At 34.8% G+C, this 22390-nt stretch overlaps 1 protein-coding gene across 4 annotated transcripts in view; it reads left to right on the top strand.

The window, feature by feature from the left end:
• adgrb3 (adhesion G protein-coupled receptor B3) overlaps positions 1 to 22390 on the top strand; it is a 216490-nt gene that overhangs the window by 156357 nt on the left and 37743 nt on the right. For all 4 annotated transcript variants that reach the window (XM_059025012.1, XM_059025013.1, XM_059025011.1 and 1 more), the window contains 4 exons: positions 150 to 193; positions 14628 to 14754; positions 17782 to 17885; positions 18003 to 18105. In XM_059025012.1, coding sequence (XP_058880995.1) covers positions 150 to 193; positions 14628 to 14754; positions 17782 to 17885; positions 18003 to 18105 — 378 coding nt within the window. The remainder of the gene's footprint in view (positions 1 to 149; positions 194 to 14627; positions 14755 to 17781; positions 17886 to 18002; positions 18106 to 22390) is intronic.

The following is a 22390-nucleotide window of genomic DNA, read 5'->3' as shown; positions in this document are numbered from 1 at the left end:
TTAGTAAGTCTCTTAAAGTTCATTCATTTTGCTTTTGGCATTTGAAATGTAAATAGCCCCTGGACTATAACTTTATTGTGCTAAAAATGATACTGTTAATATCTCACATGCAATTTATAAATACTGATCATACTTTCTTTTTTTTTTAGGGATCTATGAATCCTTACTGTGCACTTTGGGATACCAGCATAATGTAAGTTGCATATGCATGTTTTGGACTCAGATAAATGTGTTTACCAGTGGTACTTTCCTTTAACTATAGATATTGTTAAAAATGTAATGTGTACATAACGACACTGAGGGCTCTGTTTCTGTTTGCTGCATTGCTACACTGTGCAGTTTACTATGTCTGTGTTCACTTGGGAACTTGCACAACACAGTACTTATATTACTAACACGCAATTCACCAAGGATTATTATTTTTATTGGAGGAATGACAATTCGTATCCAGAATGACTGTTGTTTGATAAACAAATCAGATAATAAACAAAAACAACCATACGTTGTAAAATGAATATCGTTGGTAAATTCATAGTAAAATGTGATTTCACAATTACCATTAGTTAGCAGTGTGTTCTGTCTTTTAAAACTTTTATATTTCTTGAAGCTCTTTAAATTCAGTTATCATTTAGACTCCCTTTGTAGTATTAACAATGCACTGTATTTTTATCCAAATGGCAGTACATCCCTATAGATTTGTTTAACAGCATTATGTGCCTGCCTTATGGGACTGCTGTAAACATTTCTTGTCAAGGGTAATTACCTTCGCTGTAGATAATAATGAAAGCATATTAAGAGGACACAGATTAAAACACTTTAAATGGTATACATCATAAACATTTTCCAAAAAAAAAATCTGATAAAACTGGACCTAACTTTACAATGTATTCATGAGAACTGTGGAAGTAGTTCTGATGGCTTTACACACAAACAATAACTTGAAAGTCTTTAAAGTTTGTGAATTCAACTCTTGATGACTCATTGAAGAAATCATTATCACCTCCTCCAAACAAAACACATTTTAATATTTCAGGTTTTACTTGAGAAATAACACATATAGGTAACTTTTTTTTTCCTTTAGTTTTGATTCCCCTTCTTATTGTATAGCTTTACTGTCACTTACACAAGAAAACGAATGTACTGGAACATGCTGCCAAACTGAAATACAGATCTTTTCTGAAAATGTTTGCAATTTGCTGAAAATACTGGGCCAGTTGATCTGCCTTGACAGTGTTAACAATCTGTGGGAACATTCACATAGCTACCCTGTAAAACTGTCATTTGCTACTATTACTGGAGTACTGTGTAACACGGCCTGGTGTTGCTAAGGAATGACTCCCTGGAGCCATACATTAGCCATAATCAATTTCCATTGAACAAAGAAACATCCCCCTTCAAATTCAAATGTATAAATTAAACATCTCTGAACAGTAAATATTTAAGCTGTGGCAATGCCCCAAGTTGTTTGCTGTGGAGTAAAAAAAATGTATATCAGAGAAAAGTAGAATTCATGAAGAATTACATCATGGGAACTCAGTTACATATTTATTAGACAGTTTGAATCATTTAATTAATAAAAAGTATAAAAGTGTCAGGTCCAAGTCACAATTAGCCTGGAGTTTATTACTTGGTATACAGTATCATGTAGTAAGCTCAATGAAAAAGTGACTTTGCAAACAGCTTTACATTAAAAGATAAACTTAATAGAAACATAGCCACTCTGTCTTATAGAACAGTTTACAAAAATTTAAATACTTTTAAGCTAGAAGTAATAAATTGTGTGAGCGGTTTTAAAGCAGTGTGGGGGATTGAGAATAAACGGATTGTGAAGATATAAAAACCAAAGATGCAACAAAGCTGTTTTTCTTTTCCAAGTCCTGAACATGGAAGGGATTTGAAGGCTGTCAAGTTAGATTACACAAGTGGAGCTGATTCAGTCCTACAGCATTGGCATTTTTTATTCCCATGCTAAGACATGAATCAGATGTGCAAAAGCTTGTATCTTGCGTTTATTATTAGGACCCGTGCTCCATGGTGTGTTAACAGAAAAGTGACATGTTTTTTTTTTTCATGTAAAGCATCACTGTAAGCATGAGACGCGACTAGAAGGTCTTCTTGTCAGACTCCTTCAGATTTCCTTCCTTTATATGCCAACGAAAATGGAACCACATTCATTTTAGTAACAAGAACAAATGGCATTTCTGGTTTAATTTGCTTGATTTGCAATCCCATCAAATAAAATAAAGACGTTCTGTTATTCATTCAAATGTCACACATTTTTACTTATGTCAAGAGAACCACTTTTTCTTTAGTTTTTCCGTCTTTCCTTGGTTCATGGATCTTGCGATATTGTGACCCCTTTTGGCTCCACCTGCTTCTATACTATACCAAACAAATTCAAATTCAAATGTATTTATTTAACCAGGATAGAACCTTTGAGATCTACATCTCAAATTCAAGGGGGTCTTGGCAAGAGAAGGTGGCAAGAAATAATATTATAAAATCAATTGCAAAATAGGATAAAAATAGTTCAAACAATCATGAAAACAGTCGTAAAAAAAACAAAAAACTGTAGTATGTTTGGTTTTAGTAGTATTTAAAACCAACTTGCTGTTTACTACTTCATTTTGTAATGCATCATTGTCTTTTTGAAGGTTATGTTGGAATTCACTCAAACAACTTCCACTGACATATATGACTGTATCATCCGCATATGCAAGAAATATAGAATATTTAGGAACAGGAGGTGAAGCTAGTGGCTTCACCTCCTGTTCCTAAATATTCCACATTTCTTGCAAGTTGAAAGATGGCCATATCACTCAGGAACCAAAGACACATTTCAGAACAGTGCAGTAATATTGAGCAACAGCGAAAGATTACACTATGTAACACAATTTTTGTTCCTGGGTAGTAAGTGTTATTTCCTAATTGCTTATGCCTCAAAAGTATAGAAAATGGCTATTATTCCCCATAAACTTTGCTTTTGTGACCAGGACAGGGATATTTTGAAATTTACCTATTTCCAATGAGAAAACGGGCGAATTTGTGTCTTTTCGTTCACATAAAGTCAGAAAAAAACAACATATGAATCCAAATTAACATGTATTTATACTAAAGTAATACAAAAATGACTACAAAAGATTTAGAAGTGAGTAGTTTTTCGAGATTAACGATTATACTGTAAATCACTTTCACGAATCAGCCCCCAAATGTAGTCTCCCATCATGTTCTCGTTATACTGTCCTTGGTAGCGGCTTTCAAAGTCCAGTATATCCTGGTGGAAGCGCTCGCCTTGCTCCTCCGAGTACGCTCCCATGTTCTCCTTGAATTTATCAAGATGAGCATCAAGGATATGGACGTTATATGGACAGTATAACGAGAACATGATGGGAGACTACATTTGGGGGCTGATTCGTGAAAGTGATTTACAGTATAATCGTAACTCTCGAAAAACTACTCACTTCTAAATCTTGTGTAGTCATTTTTGTATTACTTTAATATAAATACATGTTAATTTGGATTCATAAGTTATTTTTTTCTGACTTTATGTGAACGAAAAGACACAAATTCGCCTGTTTTCTCATTGGAAATAGGTAAATTTCAAAATATCACTGTCCTTGTCACAAAAGCAAAGTTTGTGGGGTATAATAGCCATTTTCTATACTTTTGAGGCATAAGCAATTAGGAAATAACACTTACTACCCAGGAACAAAAAAATAATAATAATTGTTACACAGTGTTATTTTTTTAAAAACTCAGTATCGAATCAAAAAAACTTGAAACCGTTCCGAATGATTGCAAATATCATAAAAACAGGGAAAAAAGGAATTTGTTGGCATTTACTGTAGTTAAAATATCCCTAATTCAAGAAAAAAAATTAAAAAATAGGCATCAGCACAAAGATCTTCAACACAGCAATATGAGGTCCGGTGGTGATGTTGACATTCGAGAGTTAATTTAGCAGTAGCTCGGAGGAGTTGGTAGTGTAGACTGGCATGCATTATGCTACGGATTAAAATGTATGCAGCAATCTGAGGGCTGCTGACACTTCCTTAAAGCTCCATTAGGAATCTGTGATGTCTGATGGCTAATTAATATTCAGTGTGAATGTTATTCCATCTCCAACTGCTCCTCAATGAATAATCCAACATGCCACAGAATTTGTTTTGCTATTCATTTTAATTCTGCCCTTGCTTTACCCACTGTAGCTTAGCCTCTGCCACCTAAGCGGGCGGCTATACATTTCAAACCTGGAAAATCATTAAATCAGTTTTTCTTTTTTTTTTTTACAGTCGTCTTCGAAATAAGGACATTTTAGTTTAAGGCATATTTCAGCCTTTTATAAAAATGTAATCACTGGAACATTTTGTAAATTCTAAGTAGTGGTATTAAAGAGTAAGTAGCGGGGTTCTGAAAAATATAGCGTTACACGTCCACATCTGTTGCTACAACTGTTTAAATAATGTACCTGTAATTTGTCTTTTCATTGTTAATATCCTGACAACTTTTTACCATAACTTTAAACTCTGTTTCAAAGCTCTTTTCAAAATGGCCACTCTAGTGCACTGCTATTGTCAAACAGGTGACACAGCAATAACAATCTGTGATGTAGTACAGAAAAGAAAAGACAGAGCACTTTTTTTTTTTTTTTTTTTTAATCGCTCTTCCAGCAGTGATTTAGTGGGCAGAACTGAAACCCCAGTGCACTAGAGCGGTCATTTTGAAAAGAGCTAAAAAGCAGACTTTAAAGTTATAAGTGTTACAAGTTGTCTGGATGTTAACAATGAAAAGAACAATTACAGGTACGTTATTTAAACAGTTGTAGCAACACGTAGGGATGTATAACACTATATTATTCGGAACCCCTGTACTTACTCTTACTTAATAAAATGATGATGTGTCAAGACAAATCTTGTGAAGACATATAAAGTGCTGTTCAACAAAAAACTAAAAAAGAATAATAATAAAAAAAAACTGATATTTATCTCAGTGAACAACATGTATCTGTTCCTTTCCCTTTTAATCAAATCTTTTGTCATCTATTTGCTGAGAACTCGTTATGCTCCTAATCTAATTCAGATATCGGGTTTAATAAATTACATGTTTAATTTTTAAACAATCCCCTGACTATCCATCAAAAGCTTTTAAAGAGATTTCCATCATCGTGAATACAATTATTGTTTTTTTCTTTTTTTTCTTTGAGACAATGGAAAGGCTTCATTAAATATGGATACAATATAATGGTGCCTGTCAGCTCTGTGTAATTGTAAAAAAGAATTATAAATTCTAAGGACCCATTTAAGTTACCTTCTTATCAAATCTACTTTAGCTAAGGCAAAGGCAATTAAAAATGTAAGATAATGCTGGAATAAATGCTTTCAGTTCACAAACTCTGTAAATATTAACTCAATAATATACATGTTTTAAATAGTATTATAATAGAAGAGTATGATTTTTGATACATTTATTGCAAGAAAAAAAGCCAACAACAACAAAAACATTTGATTGGGCCCTAAAAGAGTGGATTATAAAAATAATACAGACATGTTGTTCTATTGCACAATTCAATAAGCTTTTAGCCACATGAAATATCCTCTTGACAACCTTATGTTTGCTTTAATTGAAAGCTGTTGTGTTAACATTCAGCAAGCCAGAAAATGTTATTGAATGACACCTTTTAACAGGTAAATAATGAAAGACCTTGTTCTGGATATTAACTTATTCAATAATAGCACAGCTTCAGCATACTGTGAACTAAACTGGCTTGCTTGTGCTACTCCCTGCAAAAGCAGGAGGTTATGCTGCTGAATAGAAAGGCTAAATGTGTGGGAGGTGGGGATGGGACTTTTTTGGTTTAAAGAAAGACATTTCAAAGTATTCCAGTTACATTCTACACAATTGTTTTCATTATTGGATGTTAGCTGTTTTATAACTTCCCCCATGGTCCAAATTTAACTTCAGTGCTGTTGTTGTCTCAATTTAATAGCCCATCTTATGTAAATAAAACTGTTAACATGAATGGGAACTTAATGTACTGGTTTTGGGATCAATACAGCAGAAACCGAATAAAATTGCTTGGCATACATACCCATGTAACCCAGCAATACTTGTTGTGTTCTTTATCGTCAAACAAAAAGAGAATAAGTACTTGCAGCTTATGGTTGTGCCTCCTAAAGAACTGGTTTCAGGGTAATTTTAAGGATGCCCCGAAGAGAGGGCAACATCAATTACTATAATTATTATGTCGTCACTTTTATTATGCTTCCTCTGTTTAAAAAAAAGAACATGCTGTGAATCACTGACAGACGCCCACAGCCAGTAAAATTGGCCCTAGTGATTTCCCTCCACGCAATCTGAGCTTTTGAGAAGCAGGTGTACCACTCGAAATGGAAAATACTTGGAAAGGTAAGGAGGCTTAGGCGAAACACTTTGGGCACAGTAAAGTGGAACTCACTTGGCTGGAGGACCCCCTGATAATGCTATCTTGCTTATTAATTGCACACCTTTGAGTATGTGTCAGTTACTGGTAAGAAGTGCAAGACCAGGGAATATGCTCAGCTGCCTGTGAAAGCAATTTGTGTGTTTTTGGAACCATGACAAGTCATTAAACAAGTTTAAATGTGTCTTAAAATGACTCTTTAGATCATGGACTGTCAAGCAGTCCGTGTGCAATAGGTTCCTATAACACCAACTGGCAGCCATATCCTGTTACAGCTTTGCTAAATAGAGTAGGCATAATGTGAAGAGTTAAACTAAAACCTTAAATGGATAAGGCTTGCAAGTCTCTTGTCATTCTTCTGTAGATTGTTTAGTTTTCCAGTCTATTTTTTTTTCTTTAACTCTAGTGAAGTTTATTTAATCTGCTACCACGCTGTAAATTCGGTCCCTGTACAACAGGTAGAGGGACCCCGTCTAAAACTTGAAACTTCTTTAGTGGTGTCAGGAAGGTTCCACATTCAACATTCTGCCCTAGTATCTATTGATTCTGGTATTCAAAGTAGACAGAAACATGCTATTTACTGTTATATGAGTATACTTTAATGACCAAAAATGGTGAATGTTTTTTGATCTCTAACTGGATATACAGTACTAATAAAATAAACTTCACATACAGTAGGATTGTGGACCAGTAGAACCTACAGTAATAACAAAAATCAATTTAGACACTCCTGTTACCTTTTCTGGAAGAAGGTATTCAACTTTTTTTTTATGAAAACAAAAAATTAGAACTGGAGCTTTTAGGCTGATACATAGCAATTAAAAAAACTAGATAACATAAAAAAAAGTTTAATAAAAGAGTAAGCTGATTCATGAATCATCAACTCACATTTATTCTTTGCAATAATATACAGTATCTTCACCTTTTGGGTGTTTTTTTAATTATTATTATTATTATTATTATTTATCTTACCCTATTAGCCCGCTTGTCTGAATTAATATTAAGAGCCTACGACCCGATTTTATTATTTATACACAACCTTGTGATATTAGAGGTCACCCCACCAGGACAGCCACTACATAGAAGTACAGGATGGATTACACCAGGGGGTTGCCAAATGGCTCACCCAGTAAAGGCACTTCTATGTGAAATGCAGGATGAGTTTGCTGGTTTTCAGTCCTGGTTGTGCTGAGTTGACGATTTTGGCTGCAGGGAGCGCTGCATTGGCCTTTGTTCTCTTATGGGTTGTGAATGGCTGGCCAGTCATCCCAAGACAGAGACTTCCCAGGCTAGGCCCTTACCTTCGGGGTTTCAGTAGCTTGGTAGAATCCATTGCTTAGGTTCAAGCAATTGGTTTGACAACAGGAAACTAAGACATGCTTTGAGTTCTTTGATTGGTAAGTGGGTTGCACAGTGAGGCACAGTGGGTACTTGACTCTGATGTCCTACACATTTTAGGCATGAACCCTAAAGAACAGGGCAACTCTTTTATTTGAGACTTGTATTTTTTTATGGGATATAACATGAACAATGGAGCTACTATAGATTGGCAAAGCTTTTTACTCCAAATCATCATTAGCTTTTTTTTTTTTTATCATTCATCATTTAGCAGACACTTTTATCCAAAATAACTATCCATTAACTACTCAGATGTTCAATTTAGAGGTCTCAAGTTGTTTCTTATTAAAAGTAATTGGCATTGTTTCTTTTTTTTCTTTGAATAACAAATTGTGCTAATATAATTTTAGAGTCAAATGCTTTTATAATTTAGAGTTACCTTGTGGTTGATTCACAAATCCTAAAAAGTAAATTCAGTTTTTTACCCAAAGGTATGTACAACAAGCCCTTTTATATTGTATACAGTTAGGAAAAAATCAATATTATATTCTACTACATACCTAGTATTTAACTTTCAGTTTAAGGTTGTATCAATTCTTTTTTTTTTTTTTTGCATGTGCATAATTAAGCACAGTGGTAGCCATGGCCAGCTATAAAAATGTGACACAATATGCTTCTGAAAAAGAATACATCATATTAAAATATTTTCCACTTCTCTCTGTTTCCCCCAGCTTCCCTTTTTAATTTGATGAATCTTGGTCTCATTTATACAGGCGAGACTGAAAGGATATTTCTTAAATATTTGATGAATTCTTAATTAAGGAGCATTTTCATGAAAAGATTCTGAGATTAACAACACTGGCTTCTTAAAAAAAACTTATACCAGAAAACTCGCAGCTCTCATTCATTCCCCACATTTAATGCAATTTACTTTAACAATGTTTAAGACTATACATTCATCAAACTAGAAATGGCAGACTGGGTAGCTGTGACAAGAAAAAGTGGACAACTGCTAACATATAAAATGAAAAGATTTTAAGAAAATCAATTGACAGTATATTTTATTAAGTGTAATACCTAATGTAGAATTACAGTAGAAGTTAACCAGCAATCAAGCCACGTGTGTCATGAAAACTGAGTCAATAGAATTAACATATTATATTTATACTTTAACAGGTTTTATTTTTATTTGACTAACTTGTACTCATGTATACAAAACATACACAGACTTTCAAGATTGCATTACCTACAGACTGGTCTGTAGTCTAGTGAAAATACTTTAAAAAATACTTAAATACAGTAATACAGTAGAGATACCATAACCTTAGCCTTATTCAATCAATTATTTGCAATTACCATAATAATTATGAGCATAATAAACTTTTAAGTGTTTGGAAGATTGCTATACATACAGTGCCTATAGTAAGTATTCACCCCCCTTAGACGTTTTCACAGTTTGTTGTGTTACAACCTGAAATCTTGATGCATTTAAATGGGATTTTTTTTTCCCCCCCTTTGATTTACACAACCTACTCAACACTTTCAATGTGTGAAAAAATGGGGGGGGGGGGTGGGGGGGTGAAAAAACAAATCAATTAAAAATAAAAACCTGAAAAGTCTTCATTAGATAAGTATTCACTCCCTTTGCTATGACACTCCTAAATAAGCTCAGGTGCAACTAATTGCCTTCAGAATTCACACAATAAGTTCAATGGAGTCCATCTGTGTGCAATAAAAGTGGTTCACATGATTTCAGATTAAATACACCTGTCTCTGTAAGGTCTCACAGTTGGGTAGTGCATTCAAAGCAAAGATACTACCATAAAGACCAAGGAGCTTTCAAAACAACTCTGGGATAAAGTTGTGGAAAAGCACAGATCAGGGGACGGGTATAAAAAGATTTCAAAGGCATTGAATATCCCTTGGAGGACAGTCAAGTGTATCATTAAGAAGTGGAAGGTATACGACAGCACCCAGAATCTGCTTAGAGCAGGCCGTCCCCGAAACTGAGCAGCCGGGTAAGAAGGGCATTGGTCAGAGAAGCCAGCAAGAGGTCATTGACAACTCTGAAAGACCTACAGCGTTCCATGGCTGAGATGGAAGAAACTGTCCATGTGTCAACAATAGCTCAGGTACTCCACAAATCTGGCCTGTATGGAAGAGTGGCAAAAAGGAAGCCATTTCTGAAAAAAGCCCATGTAAAATCCCGCTTGAAATTTACAAAAAGGCATGTGGGAGACTCTGAAAAGATGTGGCAAAAGATTCTGTGGTCCAATGAAACAAAAATTGAACTATTTGGCCTAAATGCAAAGCGTTATGTCTGGCCCAAACACAACACAACACATCACCCAAGTAACACCATCCCTACTGTGAAGCATGGTGGTGGCAGAATCATGCTATGGGGATGCTTTTCATCGGCAGGGACTGGGAAGCTTGTCAGGGTAGAGGGCAAAAAAATGGATGGAGCTAAATACAGGCAAATCCTTGAGGAAAACCTGCTTCAGTCTGCAAAAGACCTAAGACTGGGACAGAGATTCACCTTTCAGCAGGACAATTACCCCAAGCACACAGCCAAAACAACACTGGAGTGGCTTAAAAAGAAGAAAGTGAATGTCCTAGAGTAGCCCAGTCAAAGACTTGAATCTGATTGATAATATGTGGCAAGACTTGAAGATTGCTGTCAAGCAATGATCCCCATCCAAGTTGACAGAGCTGGAAAAATTTTGCCAAGAAGAATGGGCGAATATTGCATGATCCAGTTATGCAAACCTGGTAGAGACTTACCCCAAAAAACTCACAGCTGTAATTGCTGCCAAAGGTGGTTCTACCAAGTATTGACTCGGGGGTGAATACTTATCTAACCAAGACATTTCAGTTTTTTATTTTATTTTTCATTAACTGTTGTTTCACAATAAAAAATTCTCTTGCCTCTTCAAAGTGTTAAGTAGGTTGTGTAAATCAAAGGAAAAACAATCCCATTTAAATGCATCAAGATTTCAGGTTGTAACACAACAAACTGAAAACGTCCAAGGGGGGTGAATACTTACTATAGGCACTGTATATTCTGTAGATGTGGAGTTCCAGTGATTGCAATTCTCACAATTCAGTTTCAAACCCCCAGAACTTTAGTGGAGGAGAATTACTGTATTAAATGATTGTTTTCATGTTTAGATACTTGGTCTCAGTCCCACTTGGCAAAGGGTCTATTGTCAGACCATTGGATAAGCTGCAAGGGCACATGTGGGGGAGGTAGTGAGTTGTGAATAAAGATGAACACACAGAATGTAGGCAGCTAGGTAATTTGTAATGATTACTGTTTGACTGGGAGAGTGCTGTGGTGGGGGTTGACCCTTCTAATTTTTCAAAATTCATGTTCATGTTAATAATTATACTGTATACTGTTCTAAGACTTTATAGTACAAATTAATTGTACTATTTCAATTAAAATCACTATTAGCAGGCTCTTTATTATTGGTGTACATTTTAAGCATGTATAATTTTTGAAGATAAAGAGTTATTAAGTAATTTTTCATGCTGTGGAAGATTTTTGGAGTGTGACAACCGAAGAGCACCCAGTTGGGAGTTTGTGCAAGAGGACAGCGATAGCAGTGGGAAACTGTGTCACACACTGCATAACAGTAAACATTTTCAGTGCATTTGGGCATCCAGCATACAGAACAATAAATAATACACCAGTAATATATTACTTCAGCAGTCCACAATATATTTTGAAAACACCTTTGTGCTCCTGATGAAATGCTAAAAGTCTGAGGGAAGAAAATTACATGGCAGCCTCTGCTGTATAAGTTTGTAAATGCTTTGTACAGCAGACTAGATAAAAATGATGATCAAATAATATTTGTAGGTCCTTACTAATCATATTTTGCTGTGCAGTTGTTAACAATGATGTCTTAATGTCATCACGACATATTCTTTTTTCCCCATACAATTTTAAATTGTGGTATGATTACATACTCCCAAGTTGACCCCATTTCACTTACATTAATTATTGTGTATTTAATATACAGTATTCATATACCATAACTTGCTGCTACTTGACACAAGGACCCCCCTGAGCCAGGTCTCAGTTTCTCTAGTGGAAAACATTTAATAAATAAATAAGGAGACAGCACATTAAGCCACACATTTAGAGTACACTTGCTTATGCTGGATAAGTGACCAAAGGTAATTCATCTTCTGTTCTCACAAATGCTGTGAATTGTGTCATTGCCATAGGATTTATTTGATGGTTTAGGAAATGTTCTTTTTTTAAGTCTTATCAGCTTCTCGTCTAAGTTATGGCTGCGTTGATGTGATCCGTTTGTATGATAGAATTATTTCAAACTGTATTTGGTTTGTTTGTGCTTCAATAAAAATAGCATGTCAAAGATACCAATGCATTCTTTAGAAGTGCTTGTAACATTAAATTGTATTTAAATCTTGACATGGGCACCTGTTGTTATGTTATGTTTTGAGTTCTGTCGAAGAGGTCCACAAACATGGAACAGGTACTGTTGTTTTTCTTTTTGGTTGTATGTTCTGCTATTTTATTTTTACAACACAGATAGCTTAATTGATAGAATATATTGTTTCATTAAACCTGTCAGGATTGTAACTAAACTTTGTGTTTAAAGACAAGAGTATTTTTTTTTTCTTTAATAAAAATAATGAGTTAGGGTTTGCCTTTACTGGTTTTACCCGACAGCTTAATATACTTGTTGTGGACATAAGCAATGTCCAGTAATGCCCCTGTCTACTGGATTTCACTAAGGCAGTTTATTATACACATAGCCTTTATCTCTAGGAAGTCCTTCTTCCTGCATGACTGCCATTTATCACCATACATTATGAGTCAGCTCATACGGGAAAGAACTCATTTAAGTAGCCAGCAGATTATTGTTGTGTGGCTGCCACATCTGGTTTTATTTGAGTTGTAAATATTGGACTGTGATATATTTGCTGGCCATCCATTAGGGGACTTTATTTCCTTTGGGTTTATGATGGATTTGCAGACAAAAACAGATACAAATTAGGGGATTTCTGATTCAGAGTATTGTATTTATTTTCTCCCATATTACGGTGGAAGGCATCATGCTGCTTAAGTGTACATGTAGCACCAGTGTTTATCAAGCATTGTGAATAACCTTATAAAATGCATTTCTGTTGCCTTATCAATGTATTTTAACAACTAGCATGAATTAAAATGCTATTGGGTGGGTCTATTTCTTACAATGAAGTTAGTATGCATAATAATATATACCTGGTGATAAAATGAAAAGAAAGTTTTTTTTTCTTTTAAAAAAAATCAAGTTGCATGTACCATTTACTTATTGTTTCTCAGTAAGTAGTACGAGCTAAAAGAAAAAAAAGATCAGATAAAAATGATAAGGTCACCATGTCTCTAATGATGGCATGAATTGGATTAAATGATTAGATTAATGTTTGCATTTATAACAATTGGGGTAGGACATGCTAGCACAGAGGTGTTCGTTTCTAGTTTATTGTGCACAAAACATTGAAAATAGTTTAAAGCATAAAGTACTCTGTAATGTAAAGTGGGGATTCACAATATACAGTATGGTAGTATTTAGTTAAAGTAGGTGTGAAAAAAGGTTATTCACAAATGATAAGACAAGAATAATTGACTACATGAGTAGGCTCTCAGACATTTCAAATGATCATCATCTTCCTGTTAGGCCATTTAAAAAAATATACAGGTGGGCTACAGACAAATAGACTGACAGCCAGTTTTATAGACTGATAGATAGGCAAGCAAAGGATAAAAAAGATTGTCTTTGTCCAAATTAGGCATAATTACAGTAAATCCTAGTTCAGGTGCAGATTTTAAAAAGCAAAAAGGCTGCTTACTTGACTCTATTAAGTATTTTGGAAAGTGATAATCTAATATTAAAGTCTACATAATACAAGGTGAGGATTATCTATCTGCCTAGGTGTAACGCAGACATATTTTCTCTGTGAGATTTCAAAGTGGGGAAAAAAACGTGTGTAATAAATAGAAAAACGTGTTTTTCTTTCATTTTGCTTTTACAAGAGAAAAAAAAATATGCTGGGCTGCTACCATCATCGCTATTGCTGTGGGGTGGAATATAGTTATGTTCTGCCGTGTACTGGTATCAAAAGTGACATAAACTAAACGTGTATAGCAAAAGCAAAAACAAAATCATCTAAAAATTGGATTTAAAATATCTCTGGCTATTTGCAAGTGTGGGATACAAAATAAATAATATATTTAAAAAAAAAAAAACAGCATTGGTGCCATGATTGTCTTGTATTACAGAAATCCTCCCCTCCACTGTAGTCCATGTAAACGGAGTAGAGTATCAATCTGATGCTGTCCGTTTCCAGGGTGAAATTTTCCCTCAGGAAGCATCCAAAGGCTGCTAATTAGAAGAGCAAGGGGAAAAAAATACAAACCAAAAAAAAAAAGGACTTAAAACATAACAACAGTACATCAAATGTAATATACAGAAGAGTTCGTTTAGTTTGATTTCAGAAATATTGGTACAACAAACATTTTAATTTAACTACCTTTAGATGGATTAAAATGCACTGCTATTTCAGGAAATGGGTAGGTGTTCCTATGATGAGGACGCTGTACAGAGGAATTTAATCAATCAGAACCACCGCCGTCGGACAGCTCTTTTTTTCTCGCATCTATGAAATTATTTTCTTTTTTTCCTGTAAATATTCGTGTCATAATTGCGTGATGTAATTAAACAAAAAAAGAGTAGGTTAAATGATGTTACGGATTTAAATGCTGGCTGCTGTTGGAAACTATTTGTTTAATCGAGCTTCTATCAGCTTTGATTAATTCTGCCTTTTCTTGCAGGAACGATTCTTGGGGATACTGGTCCACCAAGGGATGTAAAACTGTGTTTACCGATGCATCCCATACGAAATGCTTATGTGATCGTGTATCTACCTTCGCCATTTTGGCTCAGCAACCAAGAGAAATAGTAAGTAGCATAAGGGGGGTGAGGGTGGGGGGTCTATTGTGATCTAAAAGCGATAAACTGCACTCCACGACGTTTTTTCATGCTGTTCCAATGAAATGCATATGGTAGGATTAACTAATGCTAGATTTATGGAATTATATTGTGCAAAAGTTTCGAAGCAATTGTAGGTAATGAAGTTCCAACTGTGATATGTTCTGTTTGTGATTGTAGTTGTTGCTTTGATTTGTATGATACCGTAGCATGGTTGTTTTAAATATACCTGCGTTCTCAAGAGCTTGTGGAAAGTGTAAAAAGTGTATTAGGTATCGTGTATTTCAGAATGTATACAGTGATATAATGTTTTGTGTGTATAGTAAACGCTAAAGATCTTGCTGCATCGGAGTTGTGATGTTAACATGTTTAACTACAGTATATGCGGTTTATGTGTTTGTTATGTGATTGTATGTAAAAAAAAAAAAAGTCAACTGGGTCTTTTGCATAAAAAACATAAATCGAAAAAATCCGTGTCATGCATATGACTATAACAGTTATAGACAAGGACAGAGATAGAGGTCTGATACTGTATGCCACAGGGAAAATCATTTACCTGCAGAATTCTCAAATTAAAAGTACCCCCGCCCCGCCCCCCCCCCCCCCCTTTTTTTTTTTTTTTTTTTTTTACAGAAAGCCTTTCTTATTATAATTGAAAATTATTTATAAGAAACATATGTAACACATCCCCCAATTTAAGTCTTTAAAATCACTGCCTATATGGTTATGTATTTGTAATGCATGCATGCATACATATATACATCAGTTGTTTTTTGTTTGTTTTCCTGTGTCAGTAATTACACCATCTTCTTATATTCCCAGTCCCTGGATCACAGTTTGATACATTTACGATCTATTCTAGCTAGCTTAAACGCACAGGCTTATAATTATTTAAATAAAGCAAACGTTTAATATATAAGATCTGTTTATATACTTGGTTTCTGCTAAAAGGCAAAGCATTTTAATCTCTTATATACAGTAACATTATTTTACTAGCACTATGGGCCTATGGATTATTTCTTCAAAGCAAAATATTGTACTTTGTTTTAAGTCTGCAGAAGGAGTATACATACAAGGTGAAATTATACAGCGTAAAAAATAATGCTGTGCAGCAATACTTAACACCAATTCAGTGGTATATCTGATCAACTTAACTTCTTACAGTAAGAAGATGAATGTCTAGCATCAGTCTGTTTTACTTGCACATTGTACTTTGTAAACTCCATAAAGCTATTCACCGGACGAGAAAATGTACTTTTGTTCATTTTACAAAATGTGCACTAAAATGTTTTGTGAATGTGACTTAGTGTGTAATGAATTAATATGCTTATGTACAGTACTTGAAATATGTTTCCATGTTTCCATGTGTACAGTGTTGGGGAGTAACACATTCCTGTAATCTGATTCCATGTTTCAGTACCTTGTAACTGTAATGGTTCCTTTTTCAGGCAGGTAATGTAATGTGGTAATGGATTACATTTTATGTGAAAAAAAAATAATAGTTAATTTTCGTTACATTTGAAAAAAGGGCTACAACTAGGTAAATCAGAAAGTGCTTCAGCAGTGCAAGTCAAATCTTACATGTATTGCGTGTCAAATCAATTCAATTGGACCCACATGTCTGTGGCCTGGAACTTCAAAAGAGGGTGGGGGCAAGGACACAGAAGTAACTTTGTAACTGTTACTGTAACGATTCTGTTAAAGTAAGTTGTAACTACAACAGATTACCTTTTTAAAAAGTATCTTCCCCAACACTGTACTGTTAGAATTTAAATGTATATGTTTTTTAATGACTGATAAAGAACATTTAATGGTCAAATTAAGTAGTAGTAGGGAAAAGTTTTAATAACATGAAAAACTTAATGATAAGATACATTTATTAAAAAAAAAACATTTAGTTATAACATTACAACATTTTAACCAGTTTTCTGGTTATAGAGTTTGTCTAATTTCATAACTAAGTTTTTCTCTTAATACAGTAAGTGCTACTGTATTAGGTAATTAGACACAAAAACATTTTTTGATGGAGAAGTGCTAAATATAAAATTTACAAAGCTTTTATAAGTAGTTGCTTAAATACAAATAGTCCTATTCTTCTGTCATATTATTGGCACATATTTAAAAGTGACCATGTAGCTTTTTTATTGAATTATAATCACAGTTTAGATATTTCAATAAGCTGAAAGTAGCTCTTTAAATTAGATTTTTGGCCACGGCACCTGCATTTGCTTCCTTTTTTACTAAACATGTACTATTAAATATTTCAATTCAGGAGGTAGGAATCATACAGTTAAAATGGGCTTCAAAGACTAATAAAAGAGTGATATATTTATATTAGTGAATCTGAGCTGCTAGAAATGCTCAGATTCGCTTTGTGGTCTGCACAAGATGGCATCTCTTATAAAAATAAGAGACAGCCTACACACAACATATTAACTTACAGTATAATCAGATCAGTAATAACAAAGGTACAGTACCAGAACAATCACAAACCCATTTACTCCAAAGCGGTATGATCACCATTTCTTTCTGAAAGGAGTAAAACACCCATTAATGTAACAAAACACAAATTTAATTCAAGGGCATTTGAGTATTCCTATTACTGTTTACGTCAAGTTTTGAGGGGTATATAATGACACTTTTCAATAAAAGGCTTTGCAATTTCCCCTAGTATACTTACCTAATAGACATCTTTAAAAATGACTGTAGTTTACGTTTTTTTTGTATTGATAAGTATGTAAAGAAAAAATCTTTTTTTTTTTGTACACTACACTTAAAAGTGTACTTCTTAAAAACACACAGTTTTGTTTTTACCAGTGTATGGCTTGCCAAGACCTCCCAAGCACTGCCACTTAGGGCTACAGAGTTACAGTGTAACCACTTCAATATTAATTTGTGTTTAAAGTTATAGATTGATAACCTTGTAGCTGCAGCTTTATTAATGATTATGTTATTTGGTAATAGAGCAACATTCTCTGTATTGTGTTTATTTTACAGAGCATGGAGTACTCAGGCGTCCCTTCAGTTACATTAATAGTAGGCTGTGGTTTGTCTTGTCTGGCGTTGATCACCCTCACAGTTGTGTATGCAGTGCTATGGAGGTCAGTACTGTTTTAATTGCCTAGGCATATAAAGTATACTGTGTTGTAATCCTGTATAATGTTGGATGGAGGAGGTTGAATTCTGTTTGCTAATTTACTTTTCTTATCTTGTTCCAGGTATATACGATCAGAAAGATCAATAATATTAATAAACTTCTGCTTGTCAATCATCTGCTCAAATATCCTCATACTGGTTGGACAGACCCAGACACAAAATCCGGTAATTAATTAAAAAATACATTAACTTTTTACAAAACTTTCATATTGTGTGTCATGTTTTCTATCATGTGTTTTCTATCATGACATAAAAAAAAAAACTGTAATAACAGCTTCTGCTATTTATTAGAAACTGATTGCCAAGTTTCCAGTGGGCAGATTTATCTCCACCACGGCCACATACTCTTGTAGTGTCTCATCCAGTGAAAGCACTGTGCGTGAGTGCATGGTAAGTCAGCTTGCTCGCTGGTTCAAATCCTGGTCTTGCTGAGTTTCTGGTCTTGGCTAGGGACTCACAGGTAGCACTGCATTGCCCTGGCACACTTCCCAGGCTGGGCCCATGCCTCCAGGGTTCGGTGGCTTTGTAGCATCAGTTCCTTTGTTTTAGTAAGTGAAAAGAGACGGTTGACTTCACAGGGTGGCGAGGTGACATTCAGTTTGGGCATTTTAAAATGAGTTAGAAAACTGATTACAATAATGATGATAAAATTTCATAAAATTTGGGCTTCGTAACTGTAGTCGTATGGTGAGTTATTAGATGAGGTCCACGGATGTGAAACGTTAATCAGCGATGTGTCCACCAGTTGTCTTGCTCTTCTCTTTTTTTTTAAATATATCTTTAACAGCCCCTCCCTCAGTCAATTATATTGACTGCAAAGGGAAAAAAGCAATGGCATTTAGATGAACAGGGTTAGTCATAAATGTTTCAGTGGATTGAAAGAAGAACATCCTTTCACAGTTCAAACTGAAGTGGCACTTTCTCATTTCAAGTTTTATGTAAGGCCTGAATATTTGCTTCCTTTTTTTATTATAAGAACCACTTATTGTTCCCCTGCAGTATATACTTGACAAATTATAATATCTTATCTCATAAGCCTCTCTGTGGTTAAAATGTATTCCTGTGTATTGGGTTTAGCTTATTCTTGAAGGATATTTTAAATTACAATTAAATGCCCTTATTACGTAAGTCAAATGATTAAATGTGTTTTGTGGAAGTGCCACAGTGATTTGACAGTTGCTGTTATGGATTGAGCTGCCTTGTCAGAAATATTCTTGTTATATTAGGTTTTTAAATGTCTCTCATTGCCACCGTAAGTGTGCTCAACTAGTACTGCCATTAAATGCTAGTAGAATCCCTTGGTGTGAAGCACTACCATAAAGAATAGTCCTGCCCCTTTTGGTGTGACAGCAGATTCTGACAGTCCAGAGGAATATTCATTTACAGATATTAAAGTAGTTAGAGGTTTAAAAAAATATCAGTGGATGAAAAACTTCCCATTAAAATGTAATGCATTTTTAGCCTAAAAATATGTGGTGATGGAGAGCACTGTACATAGAATATCATACAATATCATTCATGATAGAATATCATACACCCTACAGGAGGGCACAGCAGCTGCTGATAGTTATATGCAGTGTCTACTATATATAGATAGATACATAGATAGATTATAAGGGTTATAAAAGGCTTTTCTCACATCATTTGTTTAGTTAGGTGTTTCATGTAGGTGTTCTGTTGCTTTCCTGTGCACATCAAACATGTATATTGTGCCTAAAAAAATCAACCCCCTTTCGTTTGTTGTTATTTACATTTTGATTCCAGCTGGGTTTATACATAACAGACAGCATCATCTGTTAGCCTTGTGTTGTAATTATACAAGTCAAATGTGCATTTTCTGCAACTATTTTTGTTGCTGTCAAATTCTAGACAGTTTTATTCAAAATAGTAGATCAGACTGCCCTACATACAGTATAAATGTTTTTTTGTAAGGACCTAGTGTTGACATAAATCTGTCAGAAGAGAAATATACAATCAGTGTTATATATGCAAGTGAGTTCATATTTACACGTTTGTGATTCTTTTATACCCTTCAAACATTCATGGACTTATTTTACTCATATACTGGTAAAGTGTGTCTAGACCATCAACAGGTTTGGACTAATATGTTTTGACAACAACAGTGATGCATTCAAATTAAATACATCCTTACATTGTGTAACATTTTTCCTATCCCCAGTATGATTAGGGATCGACATTTTTAATACCCACAAAATGTAATAATAGGCAACAATAGTTTGAGAAGAATTGCATTAAAGTCCTTGGTGGATATCTCCACATGGATTCATTACTGTTTCTGCTGGAGTTATTGTATTTGGTTTTTCATTTTATTGCAAATTAAACTGAACATGACAGTTCTTAAAACATACACATCTAGCTTGATGCTATTATTATTATTATTATTATTATTATTATTATTATAATTGTATTATTATTATTATTATTATTATTATTATTATTATTATTATTATTATTATTATTGTACTGTCTAAAATTAAAAGATCACCCTTTTCTAATCCTCAATAACACTATTGCAGCCCAGCATTCTTAAGCAAAACTGTACTGGATATTAATATCAAATAGTGTGTATGCAATTCATCATTTAGAGGAGATCTGTGGTATGTAATGTCCTTTGAAAGCTACTTATGTTCACATGTTGTGTGAATACTTACATTCTGTAGACATTGGAGAAGCCATCTAAAACATCTTGGGAGATCCCTTGTCTTGTACAATGACAGAGCATCTTTACAAATAAATAACAAGCATATGCGACAGACTCGTGTTGAAACATATATAGTAGAGGGAGGGCTCTTATACTGCAACTAAAATAGCGTGAGATTTCTACAACACTGAGCTGCATACATTTCAAGTTCAAGAGGACATCTGCTATGGTGATCTGTCAAGGAAAGCTAAACAGCAACCCTTGCCCTTTCTGAGCTCTGTGGGGTATCGAAAAGGACACGAGAAAAACATGCTGCTGCCCAAATCAGTGCATTCAAAAGAGTGGGGATGCTGGGAAATAAGATGCACCATGTAACAGAATGGGACCATCAAGATTCAATAAAAGCATTATTATCTTAAAGATATGTACAGATGTTAGTAGCATAGTTTAAAAGGCCAAGTGCCAGATTTACTGAGCTGGGTTAATATTTGTCTTCATCCACAACTTTTTAACCAAAGACTTTTTTCTTTCTGATAGGCATTTCTTTCAATTGTGTTCAATGAGGTGACAACACTAAAACGTGAGTCTTAAGTGGGTTTTAAGGCAAAAACACCTTTTTGAATTACATAGCACTTAAATGAAACAGATAAAATGTAAAGCCCTATAAACTCATGCAGTTCCTTTCGGTTGCATAAATGCAGCATCACCTTTACATAAACCCGGACTTGGCCAAGATTTAAAAACTTGATCACAGTACATATACAGACGTGCTCAAATTTGTTGGTACCCCTCCACAAAAAACGAAGAATGCACAATTTTCTCTGAAATAACTTGAAACTGACAAAAGTAATTGGCATCCACCATTGTTTATTCCATATTTAATCGAAATCAGACTTTGCTTTTGATTTTTTTATTCAACATAATATTGTAAATAATAAAACAAATGAAAATGGCATGGACAAAAATGATGGGACCGCTAACCTAATATTTTGTTGCACAACCTTTAGAGGCAATCACTGCAATCAAACGTTTTCTGTAGCTCTCAATGAGACTTCTGCACCTGTTAACAGGTAGTTTGGCCCACTCTTCCTGAGCAAACTACTCCAGCTGTCTCAGGTTTGATGGGTGCCTTCTCCAGACTGCAAGTTTCAGCTCTTTCCATAGATGTTCGATATATTCAGATCAGGACTCATAGAAGGACACTTCAGAATAGTCCAATGTTTTGTTCTCATCCATTCTTGGGTGCTTTTAGCTGTGTGTTTTGGGTCATTATCCTGTTGGAGGACCCATGACCTGCGACTGAGACAGAGCTTTCTGACACTGGGCAGTACGTTTCACTCCAGAATGCCTTGATAGTCTTGAGATTTCATTGTGCCCTGCACAGATTCAAGGCACCCTGTGCCAGGCGCAGCAAAGCAGCCCCAAAACATAACCGAGCCTCCTCCATGTTTCACTGTAGGTATGGTGTTCTTTTCTTTGAAAGCTGATGTGACTTGCCAAAAAACTCCAGTTTTGACTCATTTGTCCAAAGGACATTCTCCCAGAAGGATTGTGGCTTGTCAATATGAATTTTAGCAAATTCCAGTCTGGCTTTTTTATGTTTTTCTTTCAGAAGTGGAGTCCTCCTGGGTCTTCTTCCATGGAGCCCACTTTCGCTCAAAAAAGCGACGGATGGTGCGATCAGAAACTGACGTACCTTCACCTTGGAGTTCAGCTTGTATCTCTTTGGCAGTTATCCTTGGTTCTTTTCTACCATTCGCACTATCCTTCTGTTCAATCTGGGGTCGA

This window comes from Acipenser ruthenus, chromosome 6 (assembly GCF_902713425.1).
Source record: "Acipenser ruthenus chromosome 6, fAciRut3.2 maternal haplotype, whole genome shotgun sequence".
NCBI lineage: Eukaryota > Metazoa > Chordata > Actinopteri > Acipenseriformes > Acipenseridae > Acipenser > Acipenser ruthenus.
Note: the sequence above shows the minus strand (reverse complement) of the source record. Positions and strands in the feature narration are given on the sequence as shown.